This window comes from Triturus cristatus, chromosome 7, assembly GCF_964204655.1.
Source record: "Triturus cristatus chromosome 7, aTriCri1.1, whole genome shotgun sequence".
Classification (NCBI taxonomy): Eukaryota; Metazoa; Chordata; class Amphibia; order Caudata; family Salamandridae; genus Triturus; species Triturus cristatus.
Genome location: NC_140590.1, coordinates 1,441,040,586 through 1,441,055,103, shown reverse-complemented (window position 1 = coordinate 1,441,055,103; position 14,518 = coordinate 1,441,040,586). Strand labels below are relative to the sequence as shown.

At 43.8% G+C, this 14,518-nt stretch overlaps 1 protein-coding gene across 6 annotated transcripts in view; it reads right to left on the bottom strand.

The window, feature by feature from the left end:
• The window catches only part of EPB41L1 (erythrocyte membrane protein band 4.1 like 1), a 595,815-nt gene that overhangs the window by 80,905 nt on the left and 500,392 nt on the right, over positions 1–14,518 (bottom strand). For all 6 annotated transcript variants that reach the window (XM_085619170.1, XM_085619173.1, XM_085619172.1 and 3 more), the window contains one exon: positions 271–428. In XM_085619170.1, coding sequence (XP_085475296.1) covers positions 271–428 — 158 coding nt within the window. The remainder of the gene's footprint in view (positions 1–270; positions 429–14,518) is intronic.

The following is a 14,518-nucleotide window of genomic DNA, read 5'->3' as shown; positions in this document are numbered from 1 at the left end:
AGATTGATACTCTCATGTGCGAAGACGGCTATAAGAACACATCATCATAAACACTGGCACTGCATTACTGTGTCTGGTGACATGATATTTATTATAAATTGGTTGAAATGTCTGCCCAGAGATTGCAAAAGTTCAACTGGGATGTATTTTAGTGCCTGAGAGAGCCTTATCTCTCAATTATTAACTGGATAATAGCATCCATCTTGTCTTCCTCCTCCTATGTTTAAATCATTAACACCCCACCCATTCCCCAGGCCGACACATCCACACCTTCAGCTCCTTGATCTTCGTAGGTGTTGTCACCTCATCCTCATCGTCGGCATCGTGCTTATTCCTCATCCCATCCATCTCCATGTCTCCATGGTCCCGTTTCTCGGAGTCAGGGCCACCATCATGGTTCTCACTCACAGAAGTGGGCCGAGAGAATTCTGTAAAGGTAAGCAGAAATTTGATGAGACTATTTAGATCTTCTGGACAACAACCAGTTGGAGGTCCTGTAACTCATCCCTACCAAATAGTGATGTCTTAATTTTAGAATTTGTGAACCTCAACCTATGTTAAACCATAGAAACTTAATATGCACCACAGCCATCCCAACTCATTGGCAACTCATATTTCGCATGATGATGTAACTCATATTCAATTCCATAAAATTTAACTTAAAGGAACATTTCCACAGACCTGATACCAAAAGCCACAAACTCATTGAAGAAGGCAATCTCATTTCTGCATCACTGAACATAAACAATGCCATTGAGTCCTAAATGAATAATTGCCTTTTTTCATCATTAGCATGATGTTTCGGGCATGCTCAAAGTTCTAATCTCCTGGGTTCTGCTTCCCTTTCTTAACATCAGTGTTTTCTCCGAGCCTACTTCACAAGCCACATTGACTTGCATAAAGTTCTCACAAAGTCCTCAACGAAAGACTTGATATAAACGCCAGAGATTATCACTAATTGAAACTGCATTGAGGTGGAGACCTCCTCCATCCTGTACTCATTTTCTTGAACTCTTCTCATTTTTCCCACATGCTCACAAAATTAACCACTTCAGTGGAATCTCTTTCGTCTTACATGCCTGGCCTAAGACGCCTGTTATTTGTTTGTGCATTTCTTATTCCCTCAGAATTTATATCATATATCACAATATATATATGTCCTATTTAGCACCAGTCCTATAAACGTCCATAGGGATCCCTTGCTGATGCGCTAATACCCTTCAATGTACATCCTGTCGTTACAAGTCTCATTATCTTCAATAGAGATCTCTGTCTATCAGCTGATACTCTTCAACAGAGCCTCATTAACATAATGTTGGTCTCTTAAAATTCAGTGTTTGCTTATATGTCACAGCCTGCACACATTAATAGTTGAGGAGTTGAGCGCTATATAAGAACAGATAATAATAATAATAATAATATTTCTCGTGTCTTACATCTAAATTGAGTTGTTTTACTCATTATCAACGTAAACTCCCTGCTGTGTATGCCAGATTTACAATGTCTCTAAAGGGAATTGGCAAACAAAAGCAAGTCCAATTCTCAGTTGTACTGAGGTGTACTGAGCATAGTAGGTGTCCTTTGCTACTAAAGCAAACAGTGCCTCAGGTCATGAATGAGGTGCATTATCAGAGCCCAGTGAGTTTTCCATTGCATAATAGCAACATGTGCTGTATGTCCCGCTTAAAATGAAATGGCATGTCACATCAGGCTTTACAATGACTGGTAAGCAAAGTGAGGGGTAGGTCAAGTCTGAGGTACACTGACGGAGCTATCCAAGATTTATTATCAGCCATTTATGGTGAATGCACCCACATTCATCTGAAGGCGCTTGATGGTGCATGGGTTAGTATTCCTTGGACTGAGGGTCAAAAGTGGCAGGGAGAGAGCGTTTGAGCCCACCTCTTATACCAATGGGTTAAACCATAGGGGTAGGATTTCTGAATCGGGTGAACCTTATAGCCCAGCTAAAACTAAAGTGTTCTCCGATTTTCTGTAGCACATGATTTAAAGCATCCCATAGGCTGGCCACAGGTACTTCAAGGAACCACCTATGACCACTTAAATCCTGAAATCTAGACCCTCGAATGGGGCAAGCTGTGGCCAGGGTCGGACTGGGACAGAAAATATGCCCAGGCACCAAAATAAAAATGGCCCATGTTTCGAAATTGAGGCAGTTTTGACTTTATAAAGACATGATGTACACATGTTTTGAAAGGTATGAAAGAATGCATGGTATTGAGCTTGCTGCAGGCAATATTTGTTTTAATATCAGGGAAATCAACAGTAAAATCCGGCCCCAGCAAACCATAAAACAGGCCTATTAACAGCTAAAATACCGTCTCACATACTGATCTGTCAGACCAGCCCATAGGGCGCTGCCTGATTGCCCTAAAAGCCAGTTCGACCCTGGCTGTGGCTGACTTTAACCTGCAGGTCAGTTGTGAAGCTGCAATCATTATAGATTGTTTCAAGAAAAGGTGAGAGTTGTAAACCTTTCAGAGACTACCACTGTCAACCAATGTAAGAGAGCCCTGTCAATAGATGCAAGATCCTGAGGCCTCAATTTGCAGATAACCCAGACCGCTCGAATCTGCACATGGAGCAGACAGGCTGAGGTATACATAGTGCTTTTGATGTAGAAAGAATAGCAGTAATCTATCTGAAATAACAACTAACACCATTGCTCTGATGAGGGTGGCACATATTTGAGCATTTAATGTAAACTGTTCTAATCTTGCTGCAAACAAATTGCATCTTTTATTCACTTCTCAAATCACTTCTTAACTAGATATGTCAAGGTTCAATCAGGCACCAATATTTTAACATGCAGACTGAAAGTTGGAGAGATGTCGATAGATTCAGGCCAATAGAAAAGGAGGAGTACCTGGCCACCAGCACAACTTCCAACTTGAACCCATTTCGGGTCAACATGCTAAGCTGTATCTTCTTGGGATATCCAGATGCCTCTGTGAGCTTGTGTTGTTCACAACACTCCCCACGTGAGTGGCTAAAAGTGCATCATTGGGTCACATCTATAAATCCAGCTCTTGTTTTCTTGATATCTCAGCCACTGGTTTGATGCAGATGCTAAACAAAGGTTTCAAGGGAGGTGGCCATTGAGGTGCACCACAATTCACTGCTTGCGACAAAAGAAGAGACCTGAATCATTTTGGCAACCATATGCAAGAAAGAAGTAGAACTAGGCCTTTTGTGTGTCAAACATTTCCCCAACAGGTCTAGCAAAATAAACTTCATTACTTGCCTTCGTCCCTGACTAACAAAAGTTCATCTAAATGTTTAGTATCAGCAAGTCCACAAGGAAACTAGACTGGGCGTTTTTTTTTAGCTGTCCACAGACAGTAAATGGTCAACAGAGCTAATTTAAAAGTAGTTGGTATGTCCACCATATTAAAAACCACATGAAGAATCACCATGATTGTCAGGGTATGACAGATATTGAACCAGGTTCCAAAGCGCAAGAGGAATAGCATAGTCCTTCAGTGAAATGTGTGACTTGTATTTAATACATTTTCCCAACTAGACAGTTGCCAGTGATACAGTCCAGATGGAGTTATTGGTCAACAGACCTTCCGCCTGAGCCCGAGAGGTTTTTATGATTCTGGTTACTTTATTTTCAAAAAAAGAAGCCAGGCTCTCAGCCATCACATAGGAAGACTTAATGACTATGTGCATACATTCTGCATGCACACTGGAGTTGTTAGCTCTTTAAACAACTAAAGCAACAGGAAACATTCTCATTAACTTTGGCAAGATGCCCCTATTTCCCTACAATTAAATTGTTTTAAGAACTTTGACCAATTCTACAAGACACTCCATGTGGCTCCTTGTACAATTTTCTAAATTTCCCATCTGACTGTTTCCTTCTTTCTCTGACAGCCATCAAGTATTCACTAAACTACAAACCCATTTTATGAGAGCTCATTTTGGACAAAATATGAATTGGATGTGCTATTTGGTGAAACACTGTCACTAGAGAAGAAGTGAGGTGGAAAATGAAATCAGCAAAAGGACTAATGAAGTCAACAACCAAGCCGAAGTCCTTATAGAAAATTGGCTTTCAATATCATGAACTTTGAAGGCTTGGAGGTGATGGGGAGATAGACTGGAGATAATAAATGATCAGAACTGTGTCGATTTCATAAATTCCAGGCCAGACCTAACCATTCCAATACTCTTAAAATGCACCAGAGTGTCCAGGCACAAGCAGACACCAGAAACAATGAAGACAATCTTGAAAAGACGAGTCTTCAAACCTTTCTTAAAGAATATTAGAACTTTTACCAACTTAATATCTACAGTGAGGTCATTCTATAAAGTGCACTCTCACAACATGAAGTGACTTGCTGCTTTCATATTCCTACAATATCAAAGGTCATTAAGACGCTTCACAGAGATAGATCTGAAGATCTGATGATTCTGTAAACAGCCATTTAGCTGGTGGCCTGAGAAATGAGTGTACAATTCTCCTCATCATCAGTCACTCTCTGTGACTTTGCATCCTCTTGCTAGCCAGCTCAATCCTTTATAACCTCCATAACTATAGTCTGCACGACTTGCACTAGTTTATACACAAGGGAGATGGGGGAGACTGTGGTGGCTCCACCATAATATTAGTCTAAACAGAACATATTACAATAGTCTTTCACAGAAGTTATTGTAATTATTACAGAAATGGACCGTATTGAACTGTTTGGAGATGGCGAGGACCAAACCTGCTCCGTTTTATCTGCCCTGTTTTCTACCATGATACATAACGGAATAGCACTATTTGTTGCAGGTCAGGACTCAATTGAAGTGTCAGAGCTTAAAGGGATTTTTAAGGCATCATTTATACAACACACTGGGAGTCAAAATTGAGGTCCACTATCGGATTTAGGTATAGAGCCCTTTCTTGCAGTAGGAGGCGGCACACCTGTCCAAGCCTAAACAGCACTAGAGAGTCATTTAGCCTGATAGAGCAGGGTATGTTGAAAGTCAGAATATGACTTTCCACAGCATTTGTGTAATACTGAGCAAAGATTAACTGTCTTGGCACAGAAGCTACGCACACTGTTTCCACCAATGAGCTGAATGCGGTGCATTGACAGAGAGGAGTGAAAATCCACAAATACCACACACCGCACAGGTGAAACAGCTATTCCTCTAGGTCTGACAAAAATATACCACCTTCCATATCCTTTTCAGCTAGGGGGAGCAGAGTACTAACAGATGTGAGGGAGCAATCAACTGTACTGGCTATTTATAAAGATCAAAGAATGGTTGTGTAGCTGTTAATGCTACACAGTAACATGAAATATGGAGAAGCCATGTCCACACAAAAACTATGTGTCATGGAGGTTACATGCAGGTCAGCACACTCAGCAGACAGTCTGTTTCTTATCCAGGGACATGTTCTGTGATAGCCAGAACTAAAGTAGTCCTAAGCCTGATTGTTTTTTTGGGTAGAGGAAGGTTCAATGTAGAATAAGTATAATGTATGATCCTTCTGGAGGTTCCCCTATTGACGACAGCTCTACAATGCTGGAGAAGCGCACTATCGTACACCTCCCCAGGCGCCCCTTATGCACCGAACATTCCCCTCTTGGGGATTTCCACACCACAAGGTAGACTTACAAAAACCAGATTGCGGGATTGGGCGGATGCAGGTGTGGATGACGTTGGGGCTTTCTTTGGCGATGGTGCTTTACTGGACCATGATCTCTTCCGGCAAAATACAGGTGCACCACCACGTCTATATTTGCTACACGCTACTGTGTCCCACTATATTAAACGCGCCTGGGCCCCACAGGGGATCGAACCCTCACAACATAATCTGGTACATCTTCTGTATTATATGGGGAATGGAGGACACCTGGTCAGATGGCTGTACACCGGGATCCGAACACATGCAGCAATTCCACTCTCGGCCCTTAGGGCACGTTGGTCCAAGGACGCCAATAGTGCTCTTACGGAAAAAGCCTGGGAATGTATGGTTGAACCCCCCAAAAAAGTATCACGTAACGCAAGACTGAAGTTTATACAGATGATGATCCTCCATAGAGCGTACCTTACCCCTAAGAGGATTCATCGTATATTTCCAGAATCCCCACATCATTGCCCCCGCTGTAGGGGGGAAGAGGCAGACTTCCTACATATGTTATGGTCCTGTCCCTGCCTTAGTGACTATTGGGTAGGGGTTTGAGATGCCTTGAGCGCAGTCACTAGACTCCCTGTCCCAGAAGACGCATTATATTGTCTCGCAGGCCTCCGTAGACGCACAAAAGTGCAGAAAGTGCAGTTGCGGTTTGTAGACCTGGCCCTTATCATGGCAGTGAGAGCTCTTACCATGCGATGGAAGTCTCCTAGGAGCCCGGCGGTATTCACGTGGCAGAGTGACATGATTCAGTGGGGGAGGGCAGAGGGTGCAGCTCTTCGCAGGGAAGAGGATAGGGGACTCAGGAAACAACCCATCTCGATGGACTGGGAGGCTATGCTGCTTAAGCTGGAGCCACTCGATCTACTACCCCCACAGAATATCCCAACCCAGTAGCTAGCAGGATTCCTATAAGACCCTTTCATGATAGGTTTCGTGACCCAGACACACAGCTTTGCTAACCCGAAGGCAATGCTACTCTTTGAGGTCTATATCATAACGCCGCAGAGAGATAGTTGGTGAAACAAAAACACGATTGACCAGGAGTGGGGAGAGGGTGGGCTAGGGAGGGGGGGAGGGGATGGTTTAATGAAGTTCCCTTGTTCATTGGAATGTAGTTGTCTTCTATTGTCGATTTATATTGTCAGATCAAATTGTAGTGATGTTAACAACGCCATTGGAGATCACTATCTTCGATTTTATCGTTCAAGAACTGACACACATAGCCATTATAAGTCATATGTATAATGTTCTGAATATAAAAGCAAAAGATTGTCTCTGTAGAATGACTATTACATTTCAAACCGTTGAAGTCATCAATAAAGTATGTTAAAAAAAAAAAGTTGCATACTTATAATCACTGAGAGACAGATTTACTCAGTGGCGGCCGCTTTGGAAAATAAATGGCAGGGCGGAGGAAGATCGATTTTAAAAAAAATTCAAAAATAATAAAGTTCACTTACCTGAAAAAAAAAAAAAGATCCTTCTGGAGGTTGAGGCATGTGCCCATTACCCAGTATACATTGTCAATTGTTCTTGTGCATAATGAAAATGATTGCAGCCTTCATCCAACTAGCAGGACTGGCTTTCAGTGGAACCGAGGAATCCATATTGGGCAAGTAATGCAAGAGAAAAGCCTCTATCCAAGGAGCAGATTGAATTGACATCTTAATGGACCTTAGGATTTCAATACTTTTCATTTTAGTGAGAGAGACTGTACGTGTATTGCCATTTGGTATAGATGGAGATACAGAATCCATCTCAGTGGGTGAGATATGTATAAACATATATATATTCACTTAAAAAACCATAGGTTTCACACATTTTATTGTTAGCTGGACATTTCACTCGTAAAAAACCATTGAAATTCCCCCGTTATAGTTAGTTCAGATAACTATAACTCGCGCGCCCGCAATCCACTGCTCATGACGTCACATATTACATCACTCATGACATGGTCAGTGGCATCACTCATGACATCACTGATGACATCATCCTTGTGATAGAGTGGCGGTCGCGCGAGTTATAGCTATCTGAACTAACTATAACGGGGGAATTTCAATGGTTTTTTACGAGTGAAATGTCCAGCTAACTATAACATGTGTGAAACCTATGGTTTTTTAAGTGAATTTGCAAGGTTTTTTAAATGCTAATTCCTAACTATAACGTGTGTGAAACGTATGGTTTTTTAAGTGAATTTGTAAGGTTTTTTAAATGCTAAGTTATGTATGTATTATTATATTTTTTATATATTTATTTTACAATAAACTACCTATGTATATAGTTATAGATTGACTGTATCCTGTAATATGGAATGGCTTATTTAAAATATATATATATTTTTTTAAGGTTTTTCACCGTGCGCGCAACCCGCGATTTTTTGAAAAAAAAATAAAATGTTTTTTTCATCCTTCAGGGTCCTTCAGGGACCCCCTGACAAAGGCTAGGGGGTCAGGAACTCTCTACCCTGCCCCCTTTTCACGTTCTCCACCTTTCTTTTTCACTGTCACATAACCAAAACACAGAAAATGGCGGCCGACACTTCCTGATTTTGACCGATTCGAACGTTGACTGACATGTAACCACCAATCAGAATTACGCTTGCGCACGTTAGGGTGCACGCACGGTGCGCGCACCGTGCGCGCACCGTGCGCGCTTATAGATATTTATGTGCTTTTAACTGCAATTTTCTCAGGAACTACTGAACAGATTGACACCATATATGCAAAAGGCACATGCCTGACCTGAGGACTACCTCTCTGCCAAATTTCAAGTAATTCTGTTCAGCCGTTCAGGCTGTACCTTCGACTAAAGGTCCTATGGGAAAATGCATGGGGAAAACGCGTTTTGGGACCCCCCTTTTTTCTCAGCCCCCGCTTGATGAATCACCCCAAGACTTTCAGGGTAGGAGCTGAGCGGAGCGCCCCATTAGTTTTGAAAATTTCGCGTGGATTCGTCAACCGGCGCCAAAGTTATTCAAAATAGAATTTTCAGATTTCCTATGGAAACTCGGTCCTAACTATAACTATCTACTGGCGACCGCCAGTAGATAATTTATATGACGGTCGCCAGTAGGTAGTTATAGTTAGGACCTATTTTCCATAGGAAATCCGCAACATTCTATTCCCAATAACTTTGGCGAGGTTGATGAATCTTCGCGAAATTTTCAAAACTTTTGGTCAGCTCCGGTCCGCTCCAATCCTGAAAGTCTCAGGTTGATTCGTCAAGCGGGGGCAAGTAAAAAGGGAAGTCCCAAAATGTGTTTTCCCCATGCAATTTTCCATAGGAACCATTAGTCGCAGCTACAGCCCGAATTGCTGAACGGAATTACACCAAATGTGGCAAAAAGGTAGCCCTTGGTTCAGAGTCGTGCCTTTTGGTTAAATGGTGTAAATCCGTTTGGTAGTTCCTGAGAAAAACAAAAGTAAAATCACATATATATCTGGGCGGAGCCTAACCACACATCTCATCGTGAGATCTGATTGGCTGTCAGCACTTTATCCAAAAAGAGTTGGCAGCCATCTTGGGACCAATATACATGATAGCACCTCATTAAAAAGCATTGCAGTTAATAGAAGGTTTTAAGACTTAGTTACATTATAAAACCTTTGTTGATGGTACCATACTCATTTTAGGAATTGTGGTGTGTTCTAAGGTGATTTTACCATGTGAAAAAGCCTTCTGCTGGGATATCATGAATCATGTTTGAGAAAAAACTATTTTCTCATCCTTTTCCCACAGAGGTTTGGAAGGTGATCTATAAGCTAAACTGAGAGCATATTTTCTGTAAATTAACATTATCTTTCTCAGTCATGTGAGAATGAAGTCTGACATTCTCAGTAAAACATGTACATCTAACAAGGGCAGAGACTGTCAGTTGATTTCTTTGTGTTCTACTGCAGCTTCCCAGAGTGTGCTAAAGAACTACTAGAGCGCTAACAGTCCTACTTGTGACAAACGTATTGCATACCTGAAGCCATCTTGATTGGAATAAAGTGGTAACTCTAAAAACATTTAATTTGCAAAGGAACACAATGAGGGGGTTAATTTTGCCATAGAAAGTATGATTAGTGCTGCAGAAGGAAAAATTAGGGCACATTTTGACTTCTTAAATCCTCTTCTATTTCATTAAAAAATTCTGACATGCAGACTGAAACATGCACTTTGAATACCAGCAGCAGACTTCACTGGTGAGCAGTAGCTTTACTACAGTGATCTAATGAGCAAATAGAGTGCTAACATTCAGAATTTATGGCAAACGTGTGACACATCTGAATGCCTTCTTGATGGAACCAAAATAAAAAACTGAAAGTATTCCCCGGAGACTGCAGTAAATGAGGAAATTAGGAAACTTCATAATAAATAAATCTCCCAAGATGGCCACCAGACCCAAAAGAGCCCAAATGCAGCCCAAATATCACCTAGATGTAGCCCACATGTAGCCCAATGACAGAAGTGTGCAAAACACTTATTTTTTGTGTTTTTGCAGTTTTATATAGTGCAGACTTGTCAGGTATTGGAGTGCTTTACATGAGCATTGGTTACATCACACAGGAACAAATTCATTTTGGTTGTAGACATGGGGAGATTAAGTGATTTGACCAGAATCACAGAATGTGGAGCTGAAGCAGAAACTCCAACCTGGTTCCCCAGTTGCAAAGTCTGCAGCTCTGGAAGTAACACCACATCCTCTCCCCTAAGTGCAACATTTAATCAAGTGGTCAACTGGATAAAAAAAATAAAGATAACAAATAATTTAAAAGTGCTTTGTCGCTATTTGAAAACTCAGAAAATATGTCCTCATATGAGTTTTTTAGAGCACTAACCATAATTTTGATGCAAATAAGACCCTCTCATATATGTAATTTCTAAAGGAAATGCTCTAGGTATTACAGTTTTGATTACATCAAGACGACGTCAGCCGTTCCACAATTTTGTAATAAATATAGAATGTTAGCAACCTAGTTGTTCATTAGGATACTGTTGAGAGGCAGAGGCCAGGGGCACAGACTCTGAAAATTGAAGGCAGGTAGGAGGGTGCAGAGGCAACAATTTGCCCACACTGGGCAGGCAGGAAGGGCAGTGGCAGCACAACAGACTATGGAGGGCAGTGGAAAGGGGGCAGGGACAACAAACCAACAATACAGGACTGGCAAGATAGGCTGTGGCAATATAATAAGCAATTGTGGCCAGAAGGAAGAGGCAGTGGTAGTACAACCATACATGCCAACAGACCCGATTCAACCAGGAAACGTCCAATGTTTTTAAGCTCAAATGGGCGTTATTTGATTTGTCTCCTGTCTACAATCTCCTCTTTTTCAATGTAACTCAAAGGGGAAAATCAATACCCAGTTTTTTTTCAAAATCTCCCTCTTACCAAGTTCAAAATGTTCGCAAGTATGGTACATTGGATCATGGAAGGCAGGAGGAATTGGGGTAGGGACATGGACTCGGATAACAGAGGACAGGAGGGACATGGAGAGGTGCACCAAACTGACCCTACAGGGCAGGACTCAGGATTTGCAGCAGCACAATACACCACACAGGGCATGCGGGATGGGAGTGCAGCACAACAATCCATAGAAAGCAATAGGGAGAGGACCATGCACAGAGCTAGAACAGAGGGGAAAGAGGCAATGGTAGCTAGCTGACCATAATGGACAGACAGGAGAGAAAGCTGCAGCATAACAGACCATAAAGGGCAGGAGGGACGGATCATGAGCATTAAAATGGAACAGACAAGCCAGGAGGGAGGGAAAAGGGGTCTGCACATGGAAACAGAGGGCTGGGGGCAAGGGGGCACGGCAGGAGCAGCAAGATGACCATGGAGGTCAGGCAGGATGGGCACTAGAAGCAAGACACACCATGGGGAGCAACAGTGAGACTATAATGGCATACACACAGACCATGGAGGGAAGGTGGGAGGGGGTCAGGGGCAGCTAGCTGACCACACAGGGAAGGTGGGAGGGACCGTGGCAGCACTGAAGACCATGCATGGCAAGCGGGAGGGTTAGTGGCAGCACAATGGCTATGATGCGCAAGAAGGAGGGTGCAGGGGCATGCACAAAGGACCATGGAGGATAGAAGGGAGGGTCAGGACCTGGGCACAGACAAGGGAGTTCAGGGGAAGGGGCCTCACAACAGACCACGCGGGGCAGGCAGGAGGAGCAGTTGCAGCACAACAGACCAGGGAGGGCAGAAGGGTGTGGCAGTAAAATGGCCCATGGAGGACAGGTGGAAGGGGATAGGGGCATGGAATGTGGACAGGCAGGGTGGAGGTGGCAGGGACAGGTTACAGTCATCTGACAATGCTAGGCAGGTGGGAGAGGAGTGGCACCTCAACAGAACACTCAGAGTAGATAGGAGTGGCAGGTCCATGGAACATGGTGGGCAAAAAGGATGGAGCAGGGGCATGCACAAAGACATCGGAGGGCAGGGGGAAGGAGAATAGGGGCAGCAAGCTAAGCACAGAGGCTAAGCAGGAGGTCAATGATGGGCCATATAATTGGGCAATGGAGGGCAGGAGGAGTGGACTGGTACATCATGCTAAATGGAGGGCAGTGGCAGCACATCAGACCATGCATGGCAGGAGGGAGGAGGCTAGTCCATGGATTCAGACAACAGAGGAGAGGGAGGAGGTGGATGGGGCAGCAAGCTAACTGTTCAGAGAAGGTGGGTATTAGGAACTTTATTGTTTTTAAAATGTGTGTCTGTGCGAACTACTTAAAATATGAACAAGTATGCAGCATAATCTCACTTTTATTCAGGAAGAAGAGGACGTTTGTGACTGTGACTCCGGGCTCACTTGGCAGAAACACCCCCTGACCCTCCACCCCCCATCGCAAAATGTAATTCCCGTGAAAAGGGTAGGTGGACGCAGTGTTATATAGAACATAGTCCTGAGAGCACGATTGAAAATGAAAACTAGATATAGTATATGGTATAAACTATGCACCAAAAAGTGTGATATAAGATGAACCGGGCCGTGAAATATAATATGCAATACATTGTGCGCAATGACAGATTCATTGGAAAGCGCGAGATAGCACAGGCACTAGCGCGTGCTATGCGATATGCGCCTTGGAGTATGCACAGGGCAGTGTTGTGTAACCTAACTAGTCTCTAAAGTTGTAATATAAAATATGTGCTGGGGAGTGTAACGTTGCATATGCACTGTGACAAAGATATGGATCCCAGATTGTAATATGTATGGCATAGCGCTGTGCGTTATAACATAGGCATCAAGGAAGGCACGTTAGATGGGGCAATATAACCCGTGCGAAGGCAAGTGTGGCATGACATATTCACGGGGGAGGTGTTACAGTGCACATGGGCTAGAGAGTGTCATAGCATACGCACTAGCTGGTGGAATACAACACAGAGGTGTGAGGCACTCGGCGGGCACAGGTGGGTGTAACACAGCATTGGTCTCAGCCAGGAGCACGCTGTGACTCTCAAGTGAGGTTTGTCTCCTTTCCAGAGAGTAAAATAAAAAGTATAACACATCCGGCGGTGGATGTGTATTTTAGTAACCGTGAGGGGGGTTTCTTGCATAGTTTGGTCGAATTTTTGTCGAATCCCCTTTGAATGGCTTGGTGTGCGTGTATATTAAATGTGCCCGTCAATAGCTACCCATATTTGTATAAATAAACGACAAGGGTGTCTACTTGGAGAGTACCAACCGGCGGGGGTGCCGGGATTAGGCACGGTAGGGCGTCAGACACGTCAGAGCTTCACTAGCGGTGTAAATACATTCCATGTGGATTAATTCTATGCATAGTCGCCTTTTAATGAATATCACACAAATCGTCATGGTGATAGGTACGTACGGTTTGTCCAGCATGTCCTAGGTGTTTCTATAAATATATATTTTTTTTAAATAATAAAAAACAAAGCCCGGCCCTGGGGGATGCGGTCCCCGGGGCCATAAGTGGCCTGAGGAGGGGGGCAACGCAGCCCCCTCCCAAAGAATAAAAAAAAAAAAAGGCCATGACCCGGGGGTTGGGGTCCCCGGGGACGATTAAGGCCTTGGGAGGGCCAAATTTATTTTTTTCAACAAAAAAAATTAGGGTGCAGGCCCTGGGGGATGGGGTCCCCAGGGCCAGTAAATTAGAAAAAGAAGGGGGGCCACACAGCCCTCCCTCTTAAAAAAATAAAATAAATAAAAGACCGGCATCGTGCCGGAGGCCACGCCCCCTCCTTGCAGCACTCTGCAAACGCGCCCCCTGGCCAGTTGTAAGCTGGGGAATTAATTCCCCTTCAATACTGAGGGTCCCTGAGCGCCAACTAGCCCAACAGGTATCTCCAGTATGCGCCAGGGAGCTGCGTTGCAGACAGGTGTTCTGAGGCCACGCCCCTTTTTACACCTCTATGCAACGCAGCTCTGTGGCGCTTACTGATGGTACCTAGTGGGCTAGTTTACCCTTGGGACCCTTAGGATTCAAGGGGACTTAATCTCTCAATTTAGAACAGTCACAGGGCGCGTTAACACAGTAGTGAAGGGAGGAGATGGGGTCTGAGGTAACATGTGCAAACACGCCCTGTGGCGCGTTTTAAGTTGGGGAAATAATTCCCTTTCAATCCTGAGGGACCCTGGGGGCCAACTAGCCCACCAGGTGCTTCCAGTAAGCACCACTGCTCTGCGTTGCAGAGAGGTGGTCTAGGCCGTGCCACTTTTTACACCTCTCTGCAACGCAGCTCTGTGGCGCTTACTGGAGGTACCTAGTGGGCTAGCTGGACCCTAGGGACCCTCAGGATTCAAATGAACTTAATCTCCCAACTAAAAACGGCCACAGGGCGTGTTTACACAGTGGTGAAGGGAGGGAACGGGGCCTGAGTTAACGTATGCAAACAAGCCCTGTG